General features: G+C 48.0%; 1 protein-coding gene across 2 annotated transcripts in view; it reads right to left on the reverse strand.

Moving 5' to 3' along the window:
* Positions 1-13277, reverse strand: part of SAMD11 (sterile alpha motif domain containing 11) — a 109510-nt gene that overhangs the window by 63162 nt on the left and 33071 nt on the right. For both annotated transcript variants that reach the window (XM_087878893.1, XM_087878892.1), the window contains exon 3: positions 5735-5913. In XM_087878893.1, the coding sequence (XP_087735019.1) occupies positions 5735-5913 (179 nt within the window). The remainder of the gene's footprint in view (positions 1-5734; positions 5914-13277) is intronic.

Below are 13277 nucleotides of genomic sequence, written 5' to 3' on the forward strand. Positions count from 1 at the left end.
AGCTCACACTGGGAACAGGCTCCAGCTGTTCTCCTGCCTCACTGATGTCCGACTCCGAAGGCAGCTGACAACTGTCAAGACGGCCCTGGCCCCGTCTCTGCCTCCGACGCAGAGCTCTCGTCAGAGCTCTCCCCAGACTCCAGGGCTGGCCCATGTTCCTCCCCAACCTTCTCACTGTCCAAATCTGCTGCCAGATCCGCTGGCGGGCCACAACAGAAAGGAAGAGGAAGGATGGAATGGATTTGGCCCTGCAAAGATGAGCCGAGATGATCCAAGAAGGTTCTGTTGATTTTAAATTTTGATATGGATTTTAAATTGATAAATTTTAAACTATGGGCCAAATTTAATTATTTTAAATCTATTTTTAATCGCACTGTATAAATGTTTTATTTTGGCTGTTCACCGCCCTGAGTCCGAAAGGAGAAGGGCGGTATAGAAATTTGAATAATAAATAAATAAATAATAAATAAATTACTGCACACCTTATTCCAGCCCTCCAGAGCTCCAGGTTGGACTAGAAGACCTCCAAGGTCCCTTTTGGCTCTGTTATTTTGTATTCTGAGTTTTTTTAAAAAATATACTATGCGTTGTTTTTGAGGAAGGAAAGATTTCCTTCCTTCCTTCCTTCCTTCCTTCCTTCCTTCCTTCCTTCCTTCCTTCCTTCCTTCCACAAGAGGCAACGGAGCGTTTTTACAAGGGAACATCACTCGATGCTTAAAAAGAAGAGAGGCATGCTTTGAGTTACAATAACACAACAGACATGTGTGTTAACTTCAAAGCCCTGGGAAAGGAAAGGAAAGAATGGCTGCAACAATGCCTAAAGAGATGACAATCTTTTCTCCTTTCAGGAAAGAGAGAAAGTGGGGAGGAGGGGGAAAGAGAAGCCGTTTCAGTCGTTAGCAAGATTTGATGCCAAGCGGAGGAAAGGACCAGCTCGTTCCTAATTAAGATTTTATTTTTCATCAAGGACGGCAAAGATACCGGAGGGGCTCAGACGGCACAAGAACAACAAACAAGGAAATTAAGAGAGGCAGATCAAAGGGAGGGGGGGAAAAGGGGGGGAGATTAAGGATCGGCCCTCCCCTTCAAAAGGTGCCTGCCGAATTGGGAAGGGAAGACTTGAAAATACTTGGCATCTCTGCCAACGTGGGGGGGCCCAAAACTCCTCATGCGAAGTTCAGGATAAAAATGGAAGCGAAGATTAAATTCTTACGGGGAGGGGGGTCTTTCTCCCTCTTTTTCTCTCTCTCTCTCTTTTCTCTTCCCTCTCTTCTGTCAGAACCTCCCGGAAATCTGGATATTTCAGCCCGCCATTTTGGAAATGAAGTCAGGTCGTCGGTACCGTCGCAATTTCACTTCGCCTTTCTTCGTGACCGAGTTGCCATTGTGGACGCTAAACGAGGACTGTCTGTATTCCCCACTCTAGGCAGACCCCCCCCCCCACACACACACACCAATCACTTCACTGGGTTCCTTGTGACTTCTATCCAAGATTCATACCTAAGCTGGTCAAAAAACGAGGATGGGAAAGCGATCATGGTTTGTTTGTTTGGCTGGCAGGCCCGGATTGAAACCAAGTTAATTGCACACCAAGATGGAGCCAGCTTGATGCCAGGGAAAACACAATCCTTTTTTTCTCTGCGGAGGTCTATCTTGTGCCAACCTATCTGCGGAGAACTGTCATGGCCCCTATCGGGAGCTTGTCGATCAAAAGGTCGGCAGTTCAGCGGTTCGAATCCCCGCGTAACGGAGTGAGCTCCCATGCCTTGTCCCAGCTTCTGCCAACCTAGCAGTTCGAAAGCACGTTAAAAAAAAAAATGCAAGTAGAAAAATAGGGACCACCTTTGGTGGGAAGGGAACAGCGTTCCGTGCGCCTTTGGGATTGAGTCATGCCAGCCACGTGACCACGGAGACGTCTTCGGACAGCGCTGGCTCTTCGGCTTTGAAACGGGACTGAGCACCGGCCCCGTAAAGTCGGGAACGACTAGCACATATATGCAAGGGGAACCTTTACCTTTTTAAAGAGGACTGCCTGGAATGGTGGGGGAGGAAATCCCATTAATTCTCTCCTCCCGCCCCCCCCAAAAAAGGGGCACGCACTTTCAAAGAGGCCTGTCAGCCGAATGTAAAACCAGTTTCACGATCAAACCTGTTTCTCCTGAAAGATTTGACATCAAAGCCTTGGAGATTGGCATCCAACCCATTTTTTTACTTTTTATTTTATTTTATTTTTTTTATTTTTGGGGCCCGGTGGGAAAACCACACACTCATCCATCCTTGAGCAATCATTCCCATCCGCAGCGCTGGATAATTAAACACCCATCTTTAAACAAATGAATAGGTAAGAAATGAAATTAAATCCCAATTATCTTCTATCTCCTTTCTTTCCCCCCCCTCCACACGCAGCTTTGCATATTCCTTCCCCCAGCAGCTCTGCAAAGCTCAACCCACCCCCATCCACTCCCCACCCTCCCCCCTTCTGCATTTTTCAAGTTTCTATGGTGTTATCTCCAATTAGATTTCCGCCACGAACCCGCGCTTCGCTGTAGCGGGTTATTCATTCAATTGAAATCAAATTACTAATAATTTGCAAGCTATCAGGCAGCCCGGGCTGCCTCGCGGAGGTGGGGTAGAGAGGGGCAAAGGAGGTCTCCTTTATAAATTACTAATAATTAAAAGAGAGAAAAGAGGCAGGCAGGAGACGTTCCGAGCAAGCGGCGTGGCATCACCTTCCATTTTAACCTACTCAGCTGCTGGTCCTCTTAACGCACCATCGGAGGAAGAGTTTTAATAAGGCGACCCAGATGGATCCTTCACCCTCCCGGCTGAGCTGCCCCTCCCTCCAAGCACAGGGGGGAAGACAAGGATGGAAAGAACCAAGATCTGCTAAGCTGGTGTCAGCATTCTGATGCTGCCATAGAAAGGAGGAGGCGAGGCTTGACTTTTCACCTACTTATTTTCTCTGTAGATAATATCCCCTAGGAGATGGGAGGGGAGGGGGACATTCCTGTGGGCTGAGGTCAGAAGCTGGGGAGACTGACTTGGAAGATGGGCCAATGAGAAGATGAGAATTGGGGAACGGAAAGGGAAGGGTTTGGGGGGTCAGAGGGTTAGTATCGGCTATGACGAAGTCGGGGCCAGATCTGTCGTACTCAATAAATGGAATATTTCAGCAAAGATTAATTGTTTGGGAGTGCAATTTATTTGAGATGACATCGAAACCTGACAGTAGGCTTGGAATAACATCAGTAACCTTAACATTTGTGGGGGGCAGGGAGGGATCACGCGGCTCAGCTGGGATCGTCAAAGGGATCGTCAGCTGAGTTGCCTGATCGGCAGAGGGTTTTTTTCTTTTAAAAGCCTCTGACGATCCAAGATGTGTTGCCTAATCTGCAGAGGCTTTTTTTTTTCTTTTAAATGCCTCTGACGATCCCAGCTGAGTTGGCTGATCATCAGAGGCTTTTTTTTTTTTTTACTTTTAAAAGCATTTTAAAAGAAAAAAAGCCTCTGCCGATCAGGCAACTCAGCTGGGATCGTCAGAGCCTTTTGAAAGAATTTTTTTTATAACCTCTTCACCGAAGAGGTTGTAGAAAAAATGGTTTTTAAAAAAAAAAAAAAAGGCCACACCCACCGTCACATTACCCCCACCAAGCCATGCCCACAGAACCGATAGTAACGAATTTTAGATTTCACCATTGATTTTACCACTGTTTAACCCTAGTCATCACCGGTGCTGTATCTTTCACCCCCATCTTCTGAAATATATTTATTAAATTTATATGCCCACGAAATAAAGGTTAACCACATGGCACTTCCTAGCACAGGAGAGAGAGAGAGGAGAGAGAGGGAGGGAGGGAGGGAGGGAGGGAGGGAGAGAGAGAGAGAGAGAGAGAGAGAGAGAGAGAGAGAGAGAGAGAACTTGTTCTCCGGGATCCTTAAATGTATGTTTCTGGTTTGGTTTTAATTCTGGGTTCTACGCCGGCTCTGGAGGAGCGTGCAGGAATAGAGAACACACCAGTGGCACGGTGCCACGTGTGGCTTCATCCAGACCTCAGGCCGGGAAATTCCAGGGAACATCAGGTACTGATTTTTGTCAGGGACCCAAAAGAGCTGGCAACGTCTCGTTTTTAATCTGCTTTTTTGGCTCGGGGCAAACGGTGCACTCCAATCCTCCCTTCAATGCTCCCTTTTCATGTTGCTGAACCCACGTCCTTGCCTTAGGACGTCCTGGCACCCGTCTCTTTTGGCGGTTTCAACCCACAGAGTCTCGATGCCAGCCTGGCCAACTTGCTTATTAGCATATGCAACATCTCCCAGGTTTATAGCAATGGTGGTCCCCCCCCCCACAGGTTTACTGGAATTGTTGGCCTCCAAAGATAATCTCACCCATCAAAAACCAGGAAAAGGGGGGGATTCAGCCGGTTCGGGCCGGTTCATTCGAACTTGTTGTTAAATTGCTGGCTGGCCCCACTCCGTCTTGCCCCTTTCAGGAGTCCCCCCGCGGCCTGTTTTTGCTCCCATTGGGATGCAGGAAGCCGATTACTGCCTGTCACACCCCCTGGCCACGCCCACCATGGCCACACCCACCCAGCCAGTCATTAGGGCAGAGAACCAGTTGTTAAATTATTTGAATCCCACAACTGCCTAGGAAGGGGTGGGGAGTTAGTCCAACTTTGACCCAATTTGAGATGGCAGCTCTGTGGTTTTTCCAGAAGAGACTTATATAGGTAGGCCTCGACTTATACAACGGTTCATTCAGTGACCGTTCAAAGTTACAACGGCACTGAAAAAAGTGATTTATAATAAGTTTTTCACGCAGCGGTTGCAGCCTCCCCCATGGTCGTGTGCTCAAAATTCTTGGCAACCGACTCGTATTTATGACGGTTGCAGTGACCCGGGGACACGTGATCACTTTCTGAGACCTCCTGACAAACAGAATCCATGGGGAAGCCAAATTCACTTAACAACCAGAGGTGGGATTCAGCTGGTTCGTCACTGATTCGTGCGAACCGGTAACAGAGATTGCGGGTAGGCCTGCCCAACTGCCCCGGCTCTATGCCGTCCTATTTAGGCACGTTTTTAAGGCCAGGCGCATACATGGAAGGCACGCAAGCGAGCAAAGCACACGCACGACGGGTCAGAGGTGGGTTTCAGCAGGTTCTGACCAGTTCCGGAGAACCGGTAGCGGAAATTTTGAGTAGTTCAGAGAACCGGTAGTAAAAATTCTGACTGGCCCCGCCCCCATCTATTCTCTGCCTCCAGAGTCCCAGCTGATCGGGAGGAAACGGGGATTTTGCAATAACCTTCCCATGGATTGGGGAGGGAATGGAGATTTTACAGTATCCTTCCCCTGCCACGCCCACCAAGCCACGCCACGCCCACCAAGCCACACCCACAGAACCGGTAGTAAAAAAATTTGAAGCCTATCGCTGTTGACAACCATTGTTAACCACCATACAGTGCACTTAACAACGGTGGCAAGGGAAGTCATAAAATGGGGCAGAATTCAGTTGCCCCGTTTGGACATACAAAGTCCAGTTTCCAGCACGCAAAAAAGGCCAGCTGATTGTCGTGAGCGCATACACACCAGAACCCCGGAATAGGAACGGGTGACACCACGCGTGACAAGCAACATGGCTCCACGTGTCACTTCGGGCACGCATGCCATAAGTTTGCCATCTCGGGCCTACACAATTCTGCTTTTGGGAGGGGAAAAAAAAGAAGAAAAGAATACCTTCTTTTCATGATACTAATATGCAAGTCCTCCTCCTGTTTGACATGAGGGTGATGCCCGTTGATTTTTTCCACCTCCTTGTGGTTGTCGCTGTGTGAGAAGAGAGCAGGGGGTTCCTTTTTCGGAGTCCGAGAGGGAGGCAAGGGTATCGTTCTCTTCTCCGCCAAGCGCCCCCGGTTCTGGAAAAGTGGAAGGAAAAAAGATAAATAAAAATACGTCAGAACTTCTGCCAAGAGAAGAAACTCTCCAACACGAAAATGTATACCTTTCTCAGTGGTGGGTTTTACTTACCTTTGCTACTGGTTCGCGCATGCGCAGAAGCTTCTGCACATGCGCAGAGGGTATTTGATGACATCCGGTCAGGTGGGCGGAGCCTCCTGCCGGCGCTACCAGTTTGCTCGAACCGGGATGAACCAGTAGCAACCCACCACTGTACATTTCTTTATAAAGATTAATATTAAAAGCCTCCGTTGATCCAAAAATATTTTTCAGAGCTCGGAAGAGGGGAGACAGCAGTAGAGGAATGGCGCTGCGGAGGGAGGAAAAATAAAGCAGGCACAGAAGGGATAAGTCAACGATGTAACCCAATCCAGTTGATTTGTTAAGATGCCAACTCTGGCAATATTTTTGCACAATCTTTGCACTGGATGTTTTTTTGCGACACGTACAGTTACGTCTGTGCGATCTCTCAGAATCGCATTTCTGCGAGGTGAGAAGTTTGATGCCGATCGCCCCAGAGATCCAGAGATAAAGCGCACGCTATCTTACAAAGTACCATTTATTATTGCAACTTGGGCAACGGCTGCGTGCCAGCTGCCAACGTGCGACAACTGTGAGACTTTTTTTTTTATGGCGAGAACCCACGAAGCGACGGGCGGCCCATCAGCTCATAAAAAGCATTTCATTGTGTCCCTCCCCTTTTCCGATCCCTTCTCTTTTCCCCTTTTTTGCAGAAAAATAAGGAAGTAAAAAAAACCAAATACGGTAGCTGTATCATATAGAATAGAATAACCGAGTTGGAAGGGACCTTGGAGGTCTTCTAGTCCAACCCCCTGCTTAGGCAGGAAACCCTACACCACTTCAGACAAATGGTTATACAACCTCTTCTTAAAAACATCCAGCGTTGGAGCATTCACAACTTCTGGTGGCAAGTTGTTCCACTGGTTAATTGTTCTCACTGTTAGGAAATTTCTCCTTAGTTCTAAGTTGCTTCTCTCCTTGATTAGTTTCCACCCGTTGCTTCTTGTCCTGCCTTCAGGTGCTTTGGAGAATAGCTTGACTCCCTCTTCTTTGGGGCAGCCCCTGAGATACTGGAAGACTGCTATCATGTCTCCCCTAGTCCTTCTTTTCATTAAACTAGACATACCCAGTTCCTGCAACCGTTCTTCATATGTTTTAGCCTCCAGTCCCCTAATCACCTTCGTTGCTCTTCTCTGCACTCTTTCCAGAGTCTCCACATCTTTTTTACATCGTGGCGGCCAAAACTGGATGCAGGATTCCAAGTGTGGCCTTACCAAGGCCTTATAAAGTGGTATCAACACTTCACGTTAATACCTTGACCTAGAAAAGTCTGTGTCAGCACTTCAAGCTGCATTTACTCTAGTGCTGACATAAGAAGGAGAAGCGGAGGCGTCTGGAAAGGGACGTTTGACTTTTCACCTACTTATTTTCCCTGGAGATAATATCCCCTAGGAGATGGGATGGGAGGGGGGAAATTCCTTTGAGCTGGAGCGGTAGAGTAGGGGTAGAATGACTTGGAAGATGGCCAATGAGTGCAGGGGAGTGGGGAACGGAAAGGGAGGGTTTTGGGTCTGGAAGTCAGTGTTGGCTTCGATGGAGTCGGATTTTAGAATGTCGTGCTTAATAAATAGGAGTTTTCCTTCAAAGACTTTGTTTGAAATGCAATTTATTTGAGACGACCTCGAAACCTGACAGTCTATCCACAGCCCACCTATCTCTGTTTCTCTCCAATGCGCTTGGCACAAATCGTGGATATTTTTTCCCCCACCAAAAAGGGAAAGAAAACCCAAAATTTCTCTCTTGAAATTCCAGCAAATTAAAATGATAGGAGACAAAAATGCCCTATATGTGAACAATTAAACCTCTCCAACAAAGCTCCTATAAACCCACCCACCCCAAAATCAGATTATTTTGCAGTGCACAATTTGGAGAGGGGTGGGTGGGAAAAAAGAAAGGAGGCCTTGAGATGGGAAAACAAGGGAAGGGGAAAAAAAAAAACCTTAAGAAGGTACTCAAAGGAGGTTGAGGGATATCTGGGCTCTGGTTGGGAGATAGAACAAGTGCCAGAAAACGCAGAATAATCTCTCCCAGTAGAACCGTGACGAGCTTTTAATTGATCCCAGAGACACGGCAGCCTTGGATGAAGCAGAATTGGCAACGTGTGTGGGGCAGAAGGAAGCGGAGAGAGAGAGAGAGAGAAAAAAAACAACCTCACGGAGCTGAAGAGATGGAAAGGATGGAGCGTTTAACTCTGCAGGGACACCCACCATCCGTCAATATTTCATAATGAAGGAAGGAGGAGATTCAGGGATGGAGGAAGGGAGGGAGGGAGGAACATTCAAAGAAGATGGATGGATGGATGGGAAGATTCAAAGAAGGAGGGAAGGAGGGAGGGAGGGAAAGAGAAAGAAAGAAAGGAAGGAAGGAAGGAAGGAAGGAAGGAAGGAAGGAAGGAAGAAAGAAAGAAAGAAAGAAAGAAAGAAAGAAAGAAAGAAAGAAGGAAGGAAGGAAGGAAGGAAGGAAGGAAGGAAGGAAGGAAGATGATAAAATGGAGGCAGGGAGGAAGGAATATTCAAAGACGATTCAAGGAAGGAAGGAAGGAAGGAAAGATAAAATGGAGGGCGGAAGGGAAGGAACATTCATAGAAGATTGAGGGATGGGTGGATGGATGGATGGAAGGAAGGAGGGTGGGAGGGAGGGAAGATTCAAAGATGATGGATGGATGGATGGATGGAAGGAAGGAAGGAAAGATAAAATGGAGGGCGGAAGGGAAGGAACATTCATAGAAGATTGATGGATGGATGGGTGGATGGGTGGATGGATGGATGGATGGATGGAAGGAAGGAGAGAGGGAGGGAAGATTCAAAGATGATGGATGGATGGATGGATGGATGGATGGAAGGAAGGAAGGAAGGAAGGAAGGAAGGAAAGAAAGATAAAATGGAGGGCGGAAGGGAAGGAACATTCATAGAAGATTGATGGATGGGTAGATGGATGGAAGGAAGGAAGAAAGGAAGGAGAGAGGGAGGGAAGATTCAAAGATGATGGATGGATGGATGGAAGGAAGAAAAGATAAAATGGAGGGCGGAAGGGAAGGAACATTCATAGAAGATTGATGGATGGGTAGATGGATGGATGGAAGGAAGGGAAGAATGAGGGAGGGAAGATTCAAAGATGATGGATGGATGGATGGATGATGGAAGGAAGGAAGGAAGGAAGGTTGGTTCAAAGATGATGGATGGATGGATGAGTGGATGGATGGATGGAAAGAAGGAAGAAACATTCAAAGAGGGAGGGAGGGAAAATGGAGAGAGAGAGAGAGAAGAAGGAAGCACAATTCTTATAACCCTTGATTTAGCAACCCGTTCATAATTGCAGCGGCACTGAAAAAAATGTTACTTACAACCCATCCTCGCGCTTACGACTACCACCCAGCATCCCCATGGCCAAGGGCCTCAAAATTCAACCCAGCCACTGGCCAGCTGTTTTCAGACAGTTTTCTGAATTGTCCGAGATGAGGTAAACAACTATTTCAGAGAAACATTTAAAGCCCGCCAATACAACCTAAAGAACTCGGTCCGTGCAGAACGATCCAAATCCCCACGCTCGCAGGCGGAGAGACACACACACACAGGAAAAGCAATGCTAAAAATATCCTCCGTCTGCGAGTTTCCTATTTGCAGCCGGGGGGGGGGGGGGACCGACGGGAGACGGACGGCACAGCTATTTTCTTCTGCTGTGCAAGCGTTTCGCTCCCTTTGCAGTCACACACTCACACTGCCCAGGAGCTCCTGGTGATTTTATTTTATTTTATTTTTTTCAAATTGAACAAACCCGTTTCAAAACTCTGGGGTCCTTTTCAAAGGGCAGGAGTCAAAAGGATCCTTCTATAAAACCCACTACTACCTAGAGGTGGCTTGCTCAGAACCGAAAATGTAAGCGTGCGCCAGTGGTGAAGCCCAAATTTTTTTTTTACTACCGGTACTGCAAAATCCCCATTCCCTCCCCACTCCTGGGGGAAGGATACTGCAAAATCCCCATTCCCTCCCCACTCCTGGGGGAAGGATACTGCAAAATCCCCATTGCCTCCCCACTCCTGGGGAAGGATACTGCAAAATCTCCATTGCCTCCCCACTCCTGGGGGAAGGATACTGCAAAACCCCATTCCCTGCCCACTCCTGGGGGAAGGATACTGCAAAATCCCCATTCCCTCCCCACTCCTGGGGAAGGATACTGCAAAATCCCCATTCCCACCCCACTCCTGGGGGAAGGATACTGCAAAATCCCCATTCCCACCCCACTCCATGGGAAGGATACTGCAAAATCTCCATTCCTTCCCCACTCCAGGGGAAGGATACTGCAAAATCTCCATTCCTTCCCCACTCCGGGGGACGGATACTGCAAAATCCCCATTCCCACCCTACTCCAAGGGAAGGATACTGCAAAATCTCTATTCCCTCCCCACTCCAGGGGAAGGATACTGCAAAATCTCCATTCCCACCCCTGGATTATGGGGTTATTAAAAGGAGTTGATGATAAAGTTAGTGCCAACTCTGTGCAGATATTTCTCTCTCTCTGGACACACTGAGAATATATATCTGCTGAACAAAACTCCTCATTGGCAACAGGAAGGGGATCCGGCCAGTAAATTCTCAGCTCCGTTCAGTTGCCCAGACTCCGCCCCGATGCAAGGGATTATGGGGTCATTAAAAGGAGATGATGATGAAGTTAGTGCCAACTCTGCACATACGGGACCAACAAATCTTACAATGAATGATGCCAACTTTAAGGGCGACATTCCCACAAACAAAGAGTTGGATTGGCCACTGAACTGCCACTCAACGCAGTGAGGAGGGTATAATTAAGAAAGGATGTGCCACATAATTCTGGCATACAACAGAAGGGAACGATCTGCGGGTTCTAGAATGGCAGCCAACGAACTACAGCCGTCCTTGACTTACAACCATTCTTAGTCCCAGCAACACTGAAAAAGGTGACTTAGGAGCAGTTCTCGAACTCGCGACCCTCACGGCATCCCCACACTCTTGTGATCAAAAATCTGGGCGCTGACGGTTGCAGAATCCCAGGGGGTCACGCGATCACTTTTCCAGCCAGCTTCGGAGCAGCCAAGTCAACGGGGGAAGGCGGTTTTGCTTAACGACCGCATGATTCACTTTGCAACGGCAGTGATTGGCTCGACGACCGTGGCAAATAAGGTCATAAAACCAGCCTGACTCACTTAACTGCCTTGATCATCTACATTTAATGACCCCCCATAATCCCTTGCGGGGTGGAGTCTGGGCAACTGAATGGAGTGGAGTGTTTACTGGCCGGATGCCTTTCCTGTCACCAATGAGGAGTTTTGTTCAGATGAGATATATATTCTCATCGTGCCCAGAGAGACCTAACTGCTTTGATCAGCAATGGAAATTCTACCCTGATTGTGGACTTGCGGCGGCTCCCTTACGTGGCTCAGTGGCTAAGACGCTGAGCTTGCCGATCAGAAAGGTCGGCGGTTCGAATCCCTCGTATAGGTCTCCTGCATGAGTAAGGGGGCTGGACTAGATGACCTCCAAGGTCCCTTAGAGAGGCAGTGCAAATAGAGATAGCCAGTTAAACCATTCACGCTATCTTACACCACAGCCTCCTTAGAGTAGGAGTTACACTCTTCTTATCTGCAGCTTTCCTACTATCGGTTAACGATGACTGATAAGTTTACATTGTCGGCATTCCTGTCCACCGTTCAGAAAAGTCGACCAAGTCAGCTTGGATTCTTTTTTATCAGGCGTGCAATGCGTCACTCATCACTTGACCAAAGGAGCACATAACACCTCCAGCGCACGAGAACATCCATCTCTAATCAAACCAAGCGTAACTCTTGAGATCTGTCAGGACTTCCAAGCAGCCGTTGAATATTCTACATCTTAAAAACATAGAACATAGAAGGGATTTCGGAGGTCTTCTACCCCGTTTCCCCGAAAATAAGACCTCCCCTGATAATAAGCCCAATTGGGCTTTTGAGCGCATGCACTAAAATAAGCCTCCCCCTGAAAATAAGCCCTCCCCCAAAAATATTTAAACACAGAGCTGGAAATCAGGTAAGACAGTCCCATCTTGCTCCAAAATAACAAGACCTCCCCGAAAATAAGGCCAAGCGCTTATTTCGGAGTTCAAAAAAAATGTAAGACAGGGACTTATTTTCGGGAAAACACGGTTAATTCTCTGCTCAAGCAGGAAATCCTATACCAGTGTTGGCGAACCTTTTCGGCACCGAGGGCCGAAATGGGAGTGCATGCACGACACAGGGGGAGCATCGGAAATCAGAAGAGCAGCTCCCCGGCGCACATGCGTGTGCCGGAAAGCTGAGCTTCTGCATGCCGGTCACCTGGTATTTTGCTGTTTCTGGTGCACATGCATACATGAAGACTAGCTGACTGGCACGCATTCATGCGCTGGAACTCAAAAGAGCAACAGGTGATGGCTGGCATACCCGGAGAGATGGCTCTGTGTGCCACTTCCAGCACATGTGCCATAAATTCCCCATCACGGCCCTATACCATTCCAGATAAATGGCTCTTCTTAAAAACTTCCAGTGTTGGAGCATTCACAACTTCTGGAGGCAAGTTGTTTCACTGATTAATTGTTCTCACTGTCAGGGAATTTCCCCTTAGTTCCAGGTTGCTTCTCTCCTTGATTAGTTTCCACCCGTTGCTTCTCGACCTGCCCTCGGGGACTTTAGAGAATAGCTTGGCTCCCTCTTCTTTGGGGCAGCCCCTGAGATATTGGAAGACTGCTATCATGTCTCCCCTGGTCCTTCTTTTCATCAGATTAGACCAGGGGTCTGCAACCTTAAATACTCAAAAGAGCCATTTGGACCCATTTCCCACAGAAAAGAAAACACCGGGAGCCACAAAACCTAGGTGGGCGTGCCCAACTCGATGTCACTCACTTCCACCAGTCACATGACCCACCCCTCCAGCCATGCCTACCCAGCCGGTCATTAGGACAGAGAACCAGTTGTTAAAAAAACACCAGGAACCACAAAATCCTTTTGACATATTTCTCTCTCCCTTCCCTCCCTCTCCCCCCCTCTCTCTGTATCTCTCTATGTCTCTCTCTCTCTCCCCCTCTCTCTGTATCTCTCTATGTCTCTCTCTCTCCCCCCTCTCTCTGTATCTGTCTCTCTCTCTCCCCCCCCTCTCTATCTCTCTATGTCTCTCTCTCTCCCTCTCTGTATCTCTCTGTCTCTCTCTCTCTCCCCCTCTCTCTGTATCTCTCTGTCTCTCTCTCTCCCCCCTCTCTG

Source organism: Pantherophis guttatus, chromosome 15 (assembly GCF_059756535.1).
Source record: "Pantherophis guttatus breed Tessera chromosome 15, ASM5975653v1, whole genome shotgun sequence".
NCBI lineage: Eukaryota > Metazoa > Chordata > Lepidosauria > Squamata > Colubridae > Pantherophis > Pantherophis guttatus.